At 38.1% G+C, this 16,713-nt stretch overlaps 1 protein-coding gene across 1 annotated transcript in view; it reads right to left on the bottom strand.

Annotated features, from left to right (window-relative positions):
- The window catches only part of tmem39b (transmembrane protein 39B), a 33,807-nt gene that overhangs the window by 1,554 nt on the left and 15,540 nt on the right, over nucleotides 1-16,713 (bottom strand). Inside the window, exon 6 of the mRNA XM_061895505.1 lies at nucleotides 9,118-9,451. Coding sequence (XP_061751489.1) covers nucleotides 9,118-9,451 — 334 coding nt within the window. The remainder of the gene's footprint in view (nucleotides 1-9,117; nucleotides 9,452-16,713) is intronic.

The raw sequence follows: 16,713 nt of genomic DNA, 5'->3' as shown, positions 1-16,713 counted from the left end.
TAAAGGTCAATGCGCTGTGAGCTGAAAATAACAATACACACTTTTTTCCCACACTTTGAACCCTGTGATTTACACAATGCTGCTGCTAATTTATGGATTTTTCCAGGTGTAAGAGCTTCAAATGCTCATAATAAAGAGATGGGCGTAAGTCAATGTATTGCAAGTCTCAAGTAAGTTTTATAAAGGAACTGCTATTTTTGGGCAAGTTAGCCTATCATTCACAATCTTTATGGCAGAAAATAACATATTAAGATTACGATTAGTTTATTTCAAAGGGGACAATGCAATTTCATAAAAACATATGACTAGACAGGGTTAAAAAAATATTTTTGGGTGGGTTTTTTTGCATTCTAATTTGTAAAAAACGAATTGTCCTAGGAGGCTAGCAATGGTGCTAATGAAAGTAATCCATTTTGCCTCTATATCACTCTAAAAATGAATCTGATAAGCTCAAACAATATTCCATTTACATCACGTGACCTGAATATTAACCAAGTATTAGGAATACTATTATTATCAGTGTTTACACAGACACATTTTTTTTGCTGCGCCGTGATCCAAGCGTGCTAACTAGCTTGTGCAACTGCAATGTTGACATAGTGGGCTACTGCTCATGCCTGTTAGCTGGTGAAAGTTCATTCTAGGCAATAAATCATGCCTCTCTCATGGATAGAAAAAGGTGGTGGACATAAACTGAGAAGTTGGTCATCTGTGACATTCTACTTAGACTCGGTGATGGTGAGAAAGACATAAAAAGACGCTTGTTTGCGGCACCAACTTTTTTTTACCCATTCGCAAGAATTATGATTAATTCCTTATCCAAACCGCAAAATTTGAACATCCCAACAGTCAGCATCCAGGTGAGAGCAGGAATTTTACACTAAGTGATTGTTTTATTGTTTGTTGTCTCTCATGAAGTCTGCCATTATTAGTAGTTGTCGTTATTGTTGAAAGGAAAAAGCAAAAGTGGTGCATCTACGAAATTAATACGCTGTCAATGCTTATCAGAAATCAGAAGTACTTTATTATTCCCCAAGAGGAAATTATAATTATAATGATCATAATACTTAAATATTATGTTATTTTGAATGTGCCTGTTACTACATTACATATATACTTACAGTGTGCATATAAAATGATGGTGGTTTTGGGATGTTTTTAGAGCACCACATAGGCAGAAAATAGCATCTCCGATCAACTACATTGTTAGCTGACTTTTATTTACGAGTTAGAATTCATAAAAGTTGTGTGCTTATCTTACTTACATAAGGATAGTTAGTGATGAGCAACATTCCAAAAAGGACAATTCCCCTTTAAATCTTTAATCCCAAATCCACATCAAGTCTCAGGACAAGACAGATTGAGTCAGATCTCAAATCACCGACTTGTCATTGACAGTGTTAAGTAATTACTATAGCCAGAATAACACAGTATGCCACTTTTTTTAAACAATGATCCAATTTACTATGTTTAACATATAGATCTAATGTAATTAAATTATATTGCATTCTTAATCATAATTAATCCAGAATAGTATACGTTTAAGTGAGAATTTTTATTGCTATTGCTCTAACCTGATCGTTAAAGTGAAGGCATGCACGTGAGAGTTGTTACACACAGGACTGTGATCACTGACGGTTAAAGAAAAATAATAGGGAGCATAAGTAAAATAGCCACACACAAAGACTACTGTTGTATAGGGGAACAAAGAACAATATATATGTTAACAATAAACACATAACTTTAGAAATGATGCGCTATTGTGCATGAAAATAATTAGTCACAACAGGAAGTACTCAGGACACAAAAGCCAAGCGCCAACATGCCCTTTTAAAGGGGAACTGCACTGTTTTTGGAATTTTGCCTATCATTCACAATCCTTGTGTAAGACACGAACAGATTATGTATTCTAAATATTAAATAAATACGATCAAAAGTACACTTACAATGGAGCCTATGGGAGCCGGTCTATTCTGCCTATAAAGCACTTAAAAAACATTGTAACATCCTCATTAGGGTTTTATATACATGATGGTAGTATATATGTAATGAAGTAACGAGCACATTCATAATAACATATAATATTTACGTATTTTGATCCTTATAAGAATACGACAAAATAGTTCCATGTTCGCTTTTTTACCCTACTCTCTCATCACTGATCATTACTCACTGCAGACTTCATGAGAGCCAACAAACATAACTAAACATCACTTACTGTACAATGTCTGCAGTCACTAGGATGCGACTGCCAAGAGGTTGTTATATTATCGTTTGGATGAAGAATGACTCATAATCCTCGAGAGAAAAGAAATGTTGTTTTGCCATTTCTGGGTCTAAATTAGTTGTCAAAGTATCGGATTATGTCCTTATCTTTCTACAATCGAAAACTTTCACTAGCTCCGATGCGAGAAAAAAAGCTCACCAGCCGATTATAACAACATAGCCACACAAACTCGTGTTCACAGCACTGCTATACAGTATATAGTTTGTCCATGTTAGCACTTATAATAACAATATTACTAACACTTGGTATATATATATATATACATCCATCCATTCATTTTCTACTGCTTATTCCATATATATATATATATATATATATATACAGTATATATATATATATATATATATATATATATATATATATATATATATATATATATATATGTATATATGTATATATATATACATATATATATATATATATATATATATATATATATATATATATATATATACAGTGTTTCCCACAGGTCAAGCATCTATTTGTGGTGGTGTGGTCGGGCGGCGGGGATGACCAAGAAGAACGCGGAGTTGGAATATAACACTTTATGAATATATTTATATACATATTTATATAATATTTATATATTTATATAATATGTAACTACAAGCTCCATGCCCTGCGATGAGGTGGCGACTTGTCCAGGGTGTACCCCGCTTTCCGCCCGATTGTAGCTGAGATAGGCGCCAGCGCCCCCCGCGACCCCGAAAGGGAATAAGCGGTAGGAAATGGATGGATGGATACAAGCTCCATTCACAGACAGAGTCCCATTGCTTTTATGAGCGGTCGAGCGAGTCAAAAGCCGGGAAAAGATGAAAAATAAAAAAGTTTTTTATTTTATTTAAATAATTTTTTTTTATTTGTGGCGGCCGTAATTCTTTCGTGGCGGGCCGCCACTAATAAATGAATGTGTGGGAAACCCTGATATGTGTATATATATATATATATATATATATATATATATATATATATATATATATATATATATATATATATATATATATATATATATATATATATATATATATATATATATGTATGTATGTATGTATGTATGTGTATATGTATATATATTAGGGGTGTAACGGTACACAAAAATTTCGGTTCGGTACGTACCTCGGTTCAGAGGTCACGGTTCGGTTCATTTTCGGTACAGTAAGGAGAAAAACAAAATATTAATTTTTTGATTATTCATTTAACAAATTTGCTAAATCTTCCACCAAAAATGTTTTGATGTGAAGTAATCGGAAACTTGGATAGGTCAATAATTCATAATAACATTGATTTTGATTCAATATTATGTTTTGAGCAATGACAGTTTGAAAGAAAAAAAACAGGTTTGTCTAATTAGACAACGTTGCAACGTTTTGTAAATTACATTTAGCCTTTAAGCTTTTTTATTTCACGTTTGTTTATGTTTTTGTTTATTTTAATTGTATTTTTAGAATGTGCCATGGACCTTTAAAACATTAGGTGTGTGCCGCAAATGGCCTCCGGGGCACACTTTTGACACCCCTGCTATAGATATTAAAAAATTAAATCAGAGCCTGACGACGCATGCATGTTTATCATAACTCCCTCGCTCTGTCTGTCTCTGTCCCTCCCTCACGAATGCTGCTGTGTGCACAAGTTGTCTTGTTTTGAACCCCTTCTTAACCTTGAACCTACATTGAAAATACACACAACCCTAACTTAAAATGCCGGACATTTGAGGCATTTAAGAAACTCCAACCGGACAGCCCCACAAAAGGGGACATGTCCGGTGAAAAGAGGAGGTATGGTCAGTCTATCATAGCACAGTCGTTGCTAGCATGCCGTGTGTTGTTGTTTTTTTGATTGATTGAAACTTTTATTAGTAGATTGCACAGTACAGTACATATTCCGTACAATTGACCACTAAATGGTAACACCCCAATAAGTATTTCAACCTGTTTTAAGTCGGGGGCCACGTAAATAAATTCATGGTGCCTCGTAAGGGTGCAACGGATCATAAAACTCACGGATTGGATCATTTTTTTCGGATCAGCAAAAAATAAAAAAAAAAGACAAATAAACAGAAGTTTTGCCGTTTTGTTTTATAACACTTTTAAATTATTAAATTAAAATATATAATATCTAGTTCAAGTGCACAAGGCATAATAACTTCTTTTTAACATAATTAATGAAAAACAGTGCCACATTTCCTCCACTGCTTGTGTCAGTACCTGCACAAGGTGACTCTCCTAAAGGGGGTGTGTCTTCTCATCTCCCACTCTGCTGTGATGAAATGAGCGCTTATGGTCACATAGTTCCCCTGGACCTCCACCCTTCTGTCGTGAACTCAACAGATGACGCTCGGGATAGTTCGTCCACAACTTATTTCTTCTCTTGCTCATAAAAATCTGGCACAATCTTATCGTTGAAGTTGGTGCGCGACGAGATGTCGTAATGTGGCTGAAGCACTTTCAGCATGTGTTTAAAACCCTCGTTTTGCACAATGGAGTCTGCACTTATAAATACACCGATTTAATGGCACGAAGCATTCAAGTTCCTCCGTTACTCCGCTCGCCATTACTATGCTGTGCGAACCAGGGGCGGTTCTAGGCAAGGTTATATGAGGGGGCAGTCATAAATGTGAAGGGGGCATCATGTGTACACATCATGCTCCAGCACTTTTTTTTCTGTGCTTATAGTAACGATGCTTTCTTCATTGAAATGGGTCTTTAGCTATGTGTCCAACCCCAACCTGGAGTAGTGGATTGCACTTTGTCAGGCCTCTACCTTCAGACCTGTCCAACTTGGGTGTCCCACCTGAAGACTAAGCTCCTGCTGGTATAGCTCTTACAGTCACTGAGGCACGCAAACCCCCTGACCACAATAAGGTGGCAATCCCTCAGGGGGGGCAACATTAACAGCGCTGCCATATTTCCGACGGAAAACAGAAGCAGGCGTCTCGCACCACAGAATACTCTAGCCATGGTCGTGTGCGGTACCAGGCAGGATTGAATGATCTTAATGTTGTACCAAATGCACGCTTTGGGTAGCCACCCAGTATTGGCTGAGATGGTGCGTTGCCATTTAAGTCACTGGGTAGCTGAGCAGGCTGTTTTGGGGGAGCGCTTGTTGGGGGGACGGAGGGAGCTGGTGCAGGAGAAACAGTGCTTGCTGGTGCTAAAGGTGCGGTATTGCTAGTTGCTGTCCCTGATGTACTAGCAGTAGCATCATTACTACTACTACATGCAGGAGCAGGACTAGACTTTTGAAATGCTCTGAAAAATGGATGCATTACAGAGCATTAACTTTCTCTTTGTGAGCTGCTGGAAGCTGGAGCAGAAAATAAGTAAGCTTGAACAACAACAGAAAAAACCCGCTGTGATTACATGAAGAAAAACAACAACAGTACAGGACTACCCCTACAGCTTTACGTAGGGGTCTGTCAGACACAGGTCACTTGTCTTCAGTTTGTCACATGCAGTGGACGTGGGCACTCATCCGGGCACAAAATTCATTCACTCCAATGTATGTGTGTTGCCCACTTGCTTGTAAATTGATGAAAACGGCAGTGTTTTTGTTTTTAGGTGTCTTGGTCGTATCAAATGAAACTCATAATTGGTTTATTACAAAATGTAGATTGAAACATTATGTAGAATTACAAGAAAAACAACAGAAAAATAATTCCAACAGTCGATTGCCAGACCGTTGCTAAGTAAAACGGGCCGTTGCTAGGGACTCCGCTCTGAACAGAGGACGGCAGAGGAGGACTGCTAAGCAGGATATATACCTTATGTTTCATTTTTACCGTCATTAACAGCATAACAAATTACTTGTAGCTTGTTACAGGGACAGTGGAGGCTCTCTGCCTTCCAAACCACTGCTGCTCTCGTCAAGTTGTAAAAAAAAAAAAAAAAAAAAAAAGGAACTCCGTAGCACCGAAAGTCCGCGACGATAAACGTGTTTATGAAAGATAAACCACACAAGTACACCCATCCTAACAAGTATATGATAAATGTAGACAACTTTTCCTTTTCTTTTGCTTTCATACTGCAACAGTGATTGGATGTTTACTGAGGGCTGAGGGGTGTGTGCGGGTGTGTGTCTGCTGCGCAGCCTGTGGAATGTTGAATACACGCACAGCGGAGGGAGGGATGAGAGGGAAGCCGACACTATATCTATCGTGTGTGTCCCTTTTTCGGCGGATTTTTCCGCTAGTCCAGATAATTTTGTCAACTTGTAATGTAGTAATTTTGTGAGTTTATTAAAATTTGCTTTCTCAAATTTTGATTTGAGGGGGCAAGACATTTATTTAAGGGGGCTCTGCCCCCTCTTGCCCCTGCGTGGTGCGAACAACTTTTTTTTTTTTTTTTTTCATAAATCAGACCGCGGATCACGTGTGTGCCGAACCGAAGATATTGATCCGAACGGATCACGGATCAATGTTGATCTGTTGCACCACTAGTGCCTCGGTGTGCAATTTTTTTACAAAACGTGCGCTACTTAATACATCCGTATCGCTCGGTACACCTCCGAACCGAACCGAAACCCCCGTACCGAATCGGTTCAATACAAATACACGTACCGTTACACCCCTAATATATATATATATATATATATACATATATATATATATATATATATATATATATATATATATATATATATATATATATATATATATATCGACTACTGTAACGTATTATTTTCGGGTCTCCCCATGTCTAGCATTAAAAGATTACAGTTGGTACAAAATGCGGCTGCTAGACTTTTGACAAGAACAAGAAAGTTTGATCACATTACGCCTGTACTGGCTCACCTGCACTGGCTTCCTGTGCACTTAAGATGTGACTTTAAGGTTTTACTAATTACGTATAAAATACTACACGGTCTAGCTCCATCCTATCTTGACGATTGTATTGTACCATATGTCCCGACAAGAAATCTGCGTTCAAAGGACTCCGGCTTATTAGTGATTCCCAAAGCCCCAAAAAAGTCTGCGGGCTATAGAGCGTTTTCCGTTCGGGCTCCAGTACTCTGGAATACCCTCCCGGTAACAGTTCGCGATGCCACCTCAGTAGAAGCATTTAAGTCTCACCTTAAAACTCATTTGTATACTCTAGCCTTTAAATAGACTCCCTTTTTAGACCAGTTGATCTGCCGTTTCTTTTCTTTTTCTTCTATGTCCCACTCTCCCTTGTGGAGGGGGTCCGGTCCGATCCGGTGGCCATGTACTGCTCGCCTGTGTATCGGCTGGGGACATCTCTGCACTGCTGATCCGCCTCCGCTTGGGATGGTTTCCTGCTGGCTCCGCTGTGAACGGGACTCTCGCTGCTGTGTTGGATCCGCTTTGGACTGGACTCTCGCGACTGTGTTGGATCCATTGTGGATTGTACTTTCACAGTATCATGTTAGACCCGCTCGACATCCATTGCTTTCCTCCTCTCTAAGGTTCCCATAGTCGTCATTGTCACCGACGTCCCACTGGGTCATTATTGTCACCGATGTCCCACTGGGTGTGAGTTTTCCTTTCCTTGCCCTTATGTGGGCCTACCGAGGATGTCGTGGTGGTCTGTGCAGCCCTTTGAGACACTAGTGATTTAGGGCTATATAAGTAAACATTGATTGATTGATATATATATACATATATATACACACATACATATATACATATATATATATACACATACATACATATACACACACACACACACACACACATACATACATATATATACATATACACATATATATATATATATATATATACACACACATTTCTATATATACATACACATATATACACACACATATATCTACATATATACACATATATATACTGTACATATACACACATACATATATATACATTTATATATATATACATACATACATATATATATACACACACATACATACACATTGATAAACATATATACATACATATATAATATATACTTATACATATATACATGTAAGTATGTGTATATGTATGTATGTATGTATATATATATATATATATACATATATATACACATACATACATATATATACCCATATATACACACATACATATATACACAAATACATGCATACATATACACACACACACACACACACACACACACATACATACATACATACATATATATACACATATATATTTATATATACACATGTATATACATATATATATACACACATTTATATATATCCATCCATCCATTTTCTACCGCTTATTCCCTTTCGGGGTCGCGGGGGGCGCTGGCGCCTATCTCAGCTACAATCGGGCGGAAGGTGGGGTACACTCTGGACAAGTCGCTACCTCATCGCAGGGCCAACACATACACAAATAGATACATACACATATATACACACACATACATCTACATATATATACATATATATACTGCATATATACACACATACTGATATATACATTTATACATATATATATATATACATACATATATATATATATATATACACACACACACATATATACACATTGATAAACATATATAATATATACATATACATACATACATACATATATACATGTATGTGTATATGTATGTATATATACATATATATATATATATATATATATATACATACACATACATGTATATCTTTATATGTATAAATATATGTATACATGTATGTTTACATACATATGTATATCAACAGTCATAACTGCTTAATTGAAATGTTTACCAGTGTACAGTATATAAAAAGGCCAAATACGCATATAGTAGAGTGATTCTCATATTTGAGTTACCAAAATGGTCACGCTAAGACTTTAGGAGTGTTCTAAATTAGAAGTTCCACTGTAAATCACAAACTTGCAAGGGTCTCACCTTGACAAACCAGACGGGGACGAAGGCCACATAGTAGGCACTCAGCATAGAGCTGACCAGCACCTCCTTCATTCTCCAGTTGAAGTCCATCTTCAGGTACTCCACCTCTTTGCGGATCAGGTCCGGGGAGAGGCAGCAGGCGTGGGTTGGCATGACTTGAACGCCGTACAGCTGGCTAGTGTGCTGCTTCCATGTTTCCTTCAGCACTGTCAGGTAGTCCCGCCCCCGGCCAACGCTGCCCATCTCCTTAGAGCCGATGCTGGCGATGGGGGAGAGGGGACCTGCCCGCCGGAAGTCACAGCTCAGGCGAAAGAATGGAATATACATTCCAAACCTGTTGGAAACCAAAAGTACAATCACATTGTTAGTAGATTATCATGTCACGGAAGTGAAGCAGATAAGATGTTCAACTCTGCAGCATGTCCATCTGGTGATGAGGAAGTGAAAGCCAGTTTAAAGACAACAGCAGCAGTCCACAAAGGGCCAAACTGAATCAATGTGCTCTTGTTTTCGTGCACAATGTCCACATTGTCTGTCTCAATTAACAAGCAGAAGACTCTTTAAATAACATGCAAGAGTGACTCTACCTTTTTGGGATTACAAGCAAGACTGCGGCACCATTATCAATATACTGTAATGGTCACAGAGGTGAACTAATGTTGACACACATGCATTTTTACAACAATATCAAATATACAGAAGATCCCAGCTATTGATTTGAATCGCGGAAAACCCAAATAACATATTTGCACATAAAAAATTCCTAAAAAAAGTCAAGTTTTGAGACTGTAAGCCAGGGTCTCCTACCAGTAACTCGCCATTGGATTTCAAGTTGCTCACCGAAAAAAATGCTTTAACTCTCAGCATTTGTTTAACAGTTCAATACCAGACGATATGCCTCTATTTCATGACAAATTACAACAAAAAAGCAAAAAGACAATCACAGCACTGTTTGAGTGGAGATCTCCATCCTTATCAAACTACAATCTACAGCCAGTTTTTTAAAGCATATTCTACAACTTCTTTGTCCGCGGCTAAGTATTTTTAAACACAAAAATGGCTAAATGAACTAAAAATATTAATACTTCAGAAGTATTGGCACTTGACGAGACCAAACCAATCAGAGCAAGTTGTTCAGTATTGTGGCCACTGATTGGCTCAACACTCATGCTACATTAAGCGAATAAAGGTGACTAAAGGGTGTTTTTTTTAGGTCTAGAGATCTCTCACACAGTTGACAAATGTATTTTAAAAATATTAAACAGTAATTAATTCAAACGGTAATTAATTTATCGATGTCATGCTTGGAACCAATTAACAGCGATTAACGAAGGATGTATGAAAATGTTGCTTATTTATGTTTGTCTAGATAGATTTAATAGTCATACAACAAAATCCTGAATAACAAAGAAATGTATACTGGAATCCAACTGGAGGCCCGCGGGCCACATCCGGCAGACCAAAGCTTTTCATTTAGCCTGCCAAACATCACCCAAATAGGCTTGACGAAACCCTTCAAACAAAGGTTGCTCATGAATGTAGTACTCCCGCCACCCCACAGGGGGCAACACCAAGGCATATGCGTCCCGATGACGTAGGAGTGGGTTAGTAGAAGAAGACTACTCCAAAAAATAGAACTATCGACCTTGAAAAAAATAATCATTGTTTTTTGTTTTGGACGTTTTAAGCGGTGGAGGTTCCAGAGAGGCAATAATAGTAGAAATCCACATGTGTAAAATGCATCACGAAAATTGGTCAGATTTTTTTTACATAGATATTATGCATAAAGATACTGAGTTTGTTTTTAATTGAAATGACTCACTTCATGATGCCTTTAGTATTCGTGGTCGCGTTATTTGTCTGAGCAAAGCTAGATTAGTACATATAAGAATAGATTCGACAAGTAGAGGGCGATAACACTACACCTTAGGTTTATTGTGTTGAGCGAGTCGCTGTGTGCAAGGTTTATTTCTCTCTATGCGCACACATCTGAAGTTTATTGTGTTAATGTATTAACCCCAAACCTATTTACATCTATTTTCTATCCATCTATCTGCTTCTGCTTATCCGAGGTAGAGAAGCCCAGACTCCCCTATACCCAGTTACTTCATCCAAGTCTTCCCGGGGGATTCCGAAGCGTTCCCAGGCCAGGCAGGAGACATAATCTCCCCAACATGTCCTGGGTCTTCCATGTGCCCAGGGAGGCGTTCAGGGGGTATCCTGACCAGATGCCCAAACCACTTCATCTGGCTCCTCTCGATGTGGAGGAGCAGCGGCTTTACTCTGGGCTCCTCTCGAATGACAGAGCTTTTCACCCTATCTCTTAGGGAGAGTCCCGCCACCCGACAGAGAAAACTAATTTCAGCCACTTGTACCCATGATCTTGGTTTTTGGTCAAAACCCACAGCTCGTGAATAAGGGGGGGATAGAAACGTAGCTCGACCTGTGATTGAGAGCTTTGCCTTCAGGCTCAGCTCCTTCTTCACAACGATGGATTGATGCAGGGTCCCCATCATTACAGACGCTGCACCGATCCGCCTGTCGATCTCACAATACACTTTTTCCTCATTCGTGAACAAGACTTTAAGGTACTTGAACTCCTCCACTTGGGGCAAGACCTCCTCCCAAACTCTAAGATGACATTCCACTTTTTCTTGGCAAGAACCATGGACTCAGTCTTGAAGGTGCTGATTCTCATCTATTTAATTTATGTAAAATACATAATGGACATTATTAATTAAAAAATGGACATTATACTTTTATGTTTATATTATGTTTATATTTTCAGTCTAACAAACCTAAATGATGGAAGTGTAAATAAATAAAACTGAGGAAGGAAAATAATTAAAAAGAAGTTAAAGTTTAAAGTTAAAGTTAAAGAACCAATGATTGTCACACACACTACGTGTGACAGAATTTGTCTTTGCATTTGACCCATTCCCTTATTCACCCCTTGGGAGGTGAGGGGAGCAGTGGGCAGCAGCAGGGCCGCGCCTGGGAATCATTTGTGGTGATTTAACCCCCAATTCCAACCCTTGATGCTGAGTGCCAAGCAGGGAGGTAATGGGTACCATTTTTATAGTCTTTGATATGACTCGGCCAGGGTTTTAACTCCCAACCTACCGATCTCAGGGCGGACACACTGACCACTAGGCCACTGAATAGGTACATCCATCCACAACAAAACTTCTGGAGCTTCTGTTTCTTCATGCTGTTAACTATCTGTCCAGCTGCACATGCTGGAAAGGAGTGGCCAGGGCAGAACAATGAATTTATTGACAATGCACTGTGGAAGCTGATGTGTTTACTTTGCAAAAAAGTAAACACAGTCTCAAAGGAATATGACCTGTGGAGGCACTTTGACAAAACAGACAGATGATGTCCAGCCCCTGAGCCCTTGGGCTCTTGAAACAGCTCCACTCTTCATTTTATAGTTGAATAGCCCTGATGTAAAGTAACAAAAAGTTATTGTTTTGTTTTTGTTTTTTTCTTTTAAACAAAATGTAAGGTATGGTCTGTATAACAACATTTTGTCAATGTCCTGGCAAAACAAGCCAATTTCTTATTTGTATTGTGTTTTGACATTAGCAAACAAATACAGGCACACAGTGTATAACATGGTCTAACCCTATTTGACATCAAGGCCAGACCTTTCCACCAGGGAGAGGGGCCCACTCAAATATTAACACTGAATTAGAAATCTTAATCTAGATTTTAATCATATTCAATAATCTAATTTCCTTACACTAAGATTGATGCAATTCCCTTTATTTTAGCTTTCACCACCAGTCTTCTAATCAGAATACAACTGGTCCAAAATGCTGTTGCACAGTTGCCTATGAAAAAGAGTGGTTGCTTTTAGTATTTTTCCTATCTTTTATTGTTTATTTTTGAATGTTTACATGTGCTGGCTCCTCCATATTTATTTTAAAACCCAAAACCAGTGAATTTGGCATGTGTAAATCGTAAATTGAAAGAGAATACAATGATTTGCAAATCTTTTTCAACTTCTACTCAATAGATTACACTGCAAAGACAAGATATTTAATGTTCGAACTGAGAAACTTAGAATTTAATGGCAACACATTGCAAAAAAGTTGTCACAGGGGCATTTTTACAACTGTATTACGTGGCCTTTCCTTTTAACAACACTCAGTAAACTTTTGGGAACGGAGAAGACCAGTTTTTGAAGCTTTTCAGGAGGAATTCTTTCCCATTCTTGCTTGATGTACAGTTTAAGTTGTTCAACAATCCAGGGTCTCCTTTTTCGTATTTTGTCTTCAAAATGCGTCACACATTTTCAATGGGAGACAAGTTTTGACTACAGGCAGGCCAGTCTAGTACTCGCACATTTTTACTCGAAGCCACACTGTTGTAACAAATGCAGAATGTGGCTTGCCATTGTCTTGCTGAAATAAGCAGGGGCGTCCATGAAAAAGACGTTGCTTGGATGGCAACATATGCTGCTCCAAAACCTGTATGAACCTCTCAGCATTAATTGTGCCTGCGGATCTGTGGGTTACCTATGCCTAGGGCATTAATACACCCACATACCATCACAGATGCTGGCTTTTGAACTTTGGGCCTATTACAATATGAATGGTTCTTTCCTCTTTGATCCGGAGGACACAACGTCCACAGTTTCCAAAAACACAGAACACTTGTCCACTTTGCATCAGTCCATCTTAGATGAACTCGGGCCCAGCGAAGCTGTGTTTCTAGGTGTTGTTGATAAATGCGTTTCGCTTTACATAGTAGAGTTTTAACTTGCACTTACAGCTGTAGTGACAAACTATAGTTACTGACAGTGTTTTTTTGAAGTGTTCCTGGGCCCATGTGGTGATATCCTTTACACACTGATGTCGTATTTTGATGCAGTACCACCTGAGGGATCGAAGGTCACAGGCATTCAATGTTGGTTTTCAGCCTTGTCGCTTACGTGCAGTGTTTCTCCAGATTCTCTATACCTTTTGATAATGTTACGGACCGTAGATGGTGAAATCCCTTGCAATAGCTCGTTGATAAATGTGGTTCTTAAACTGTTCGACAATTTTCTTACGTATTTGTTCACAAAGGGCTGTCCCTCGCCCCATCCTTGTTTGTGAATGACTGAGCATTTCATGGAAGCTTCTTTTTTACCCAATTATAACACTCACCTGTTCCCAATTAGCTTGTTCACCTGTGGGATGTCCCAAATAAGTGTTTGATGAGCATTTCTCAACTTTCTCAGCCATTTTTTCATATGTGCCAGCTTTTTTGAAACATGTTGCAGGGACCAAATTCCAAATGAGCTAATATTTGCAAAAAATAACAAAGTTTACCAGTTTGAACATTAAGTATCTTGTTTTTGCAGTCTATTCATAAACATATGTTAAAAGCATTTTCAAATTATTGTATTCCGTTTTTATTTACACTTTACACAACGTACCAACTTCACTGGTTTTGGGTTTTTTAGAATTGCGGTTTCTTTATTTTCCTGTGAGATCACTAAGGTCATATGACCAGTCTCTTCTGCATTGCCCCAAAACTAGAAAAAAAAAACCTAGAGGAGACAGAACATTTGCAGTTGCAGGACCCAAACGGTGGAACTCTCTGCCCCTGCAAATTAAAACAGCGAGCTCCATTTGTGGAGCCTTTTAAATCAGTTCTTAAAACACACTTTTATGCACTGGCTTTTAGAAACAAGCTGAGCTAAACTTTCTAAACTCTAGTGAAGTTTTAAATATTTTATTCAGTTTAATTAACTTTTTATCGGCTATTTTTATTTTTTTTATTTTAAATCAAATGTTTTTAATTATTTTATTAATCAATTTATTGATTGATCTTTGTAATTTGTTTCCCAACTTCTACAGCACTTTTGGGCAGCTTGACCTGTTGTTTTAAAGGTGCTTTATAAATAAATAAACCTCGACCTTGTTGCATGTTGCCATTCTCAAAGAAAAATGCCCCTATGATTATGTCGTTTTTAGCTGCATGAACCATTTAAAGTGTGAAAAGGATAAATGTTTCTTCAGACTTCCTCAAGAGGTAATCAAGAAGGGCGGAAGAGTGCAAAATTTTATGAAAAAAACGACAAAAGTAGCAGGCACTGCAGTACAAGGGAGCGGAGTCAATGTATGCACGAGTTTGCAGTGATCACTCAAAGGTTTGTCTAATATACTTTTAATGTTTAGTGTTTCTCAGGTATTATAATCTTGATATTATTTGTATTTCTTAAGACCAGTGTTGATCATCTTACTTTAAAAATTTTGTATTAATTATAGATACAAATTACTTCTCCCAAAGAGTAATTGAATTAGTAACTCAGGTACCTCATTGTAAGAGTAACTAGTTACTCTGCAAAGTAAATGCGACAATATTTTTAATTTTATTATTTTATACGCTATTATGTTTGATGACGGGGCAGGACGGTGGAGAAGGGGTTAGTGCGTCTGCCTCACAATACGAAAGTCCTGAGTAGTCCTGGGCTCGGGATCCTTCTGTGCGGAGTTTGCATGTTCTCCCCGTGACTGCGTGGGTTCCCTCCGGGTACTCCAGCTTCCTCACACCTCCAAAGTCATGCACCTGGGGATAGGTTGATTCATGGCAACACTTAATTGGCCCTAGCGTGTGAATGTGAGTGTGTCTATCTGTGTTGGTCCTGCGATGTGGTGGCGACCTGTCCAAGGTGTACCCCGCCTTCCGCCCGATTGTAGCTGAGATAGGCACCAGCGCCCCCCCGTCACCCCAAAGGGAATAAGCGGTAGGAAATGGATGGATGGATGTTTGATGACATCTTTAACATCAAATGTTTATATTAACTGATTGAAGAATAACACTATATACAGTATTTTAGAACATTTGGCAAATTGCAGAGTGGCATATGATATGCATAACATTAAAAATGTATTTTTAAAATTCCGTAAAGTAACTAAATATTGAATTTTAAATATTGAATTTACATAAATTTACGTCAAAAGACACAAAAGAGCAATTGCACTTTAAATAGTGCGACAAAAAAACAAGTAGAAGAAAAAAAATATATCCTTGATCCACAACCATCACAATAACGTGATGGCCTAATTCTTAAATTTAATTTAACCTTAAGTAGGACTTCACACCCAAGAGTCAATGTTTACAAAACTGAAAAATAGTAGTCTAATGAATACAACATAAACATTCTCAAACTAGTTTATCATCAGGTCAGCTGCATGATGTCTCAAAAAAAGTTTCTGTATTCTCCACTCTTTTACACAGAGAAACTTAAATTTTTTTTATTTCCTAAGCAGGTATGTATGTGTGTTGTGAAACATCAAAATTTGTTCATGTGTGCGGTAGAAGCAGCTAATATCCATAGCTAACTTACAGTCTGTCGATGACCAACCGGCCGATTGCGTAAAAAAATAAAAGGTGCCCTCTTTACTGTTCACATATTACGGCGTGGAACAAATCCACAAATGTTTGTTGTTGCGCTGCTGGAGAGAATTTCAATTGCCTAAACAAGGAAGGAAAAGTATCAGATTTGCTTTACATTGTTGCTAACCCCCAGTCCCCACCCTCTCATTTTTTGACGCTATTAAGTTAAAAAAGTTAAAGTACCCATGATTATCACACAAA

This window comes from Nerophis ophidion, linkage group LG03 (assembly GCF_033978795.1).
Source record: "Nerophis ophidion isolate RoL-2023_Sa linkage group LG03, RoL_Noph_v1.0, whole genome shotgun sequence".
NCBI classification, from domain to species: domain Eukaryota; kingdom Metazoa; phylum Chordata; class Actinopteri; order Syngnathiformes; family Syngnathidae; genus Nerophis; species Nerophis ophidion.
This window is presented reverse-complemented; position numbering and strand designations above follow the sequence as displayed.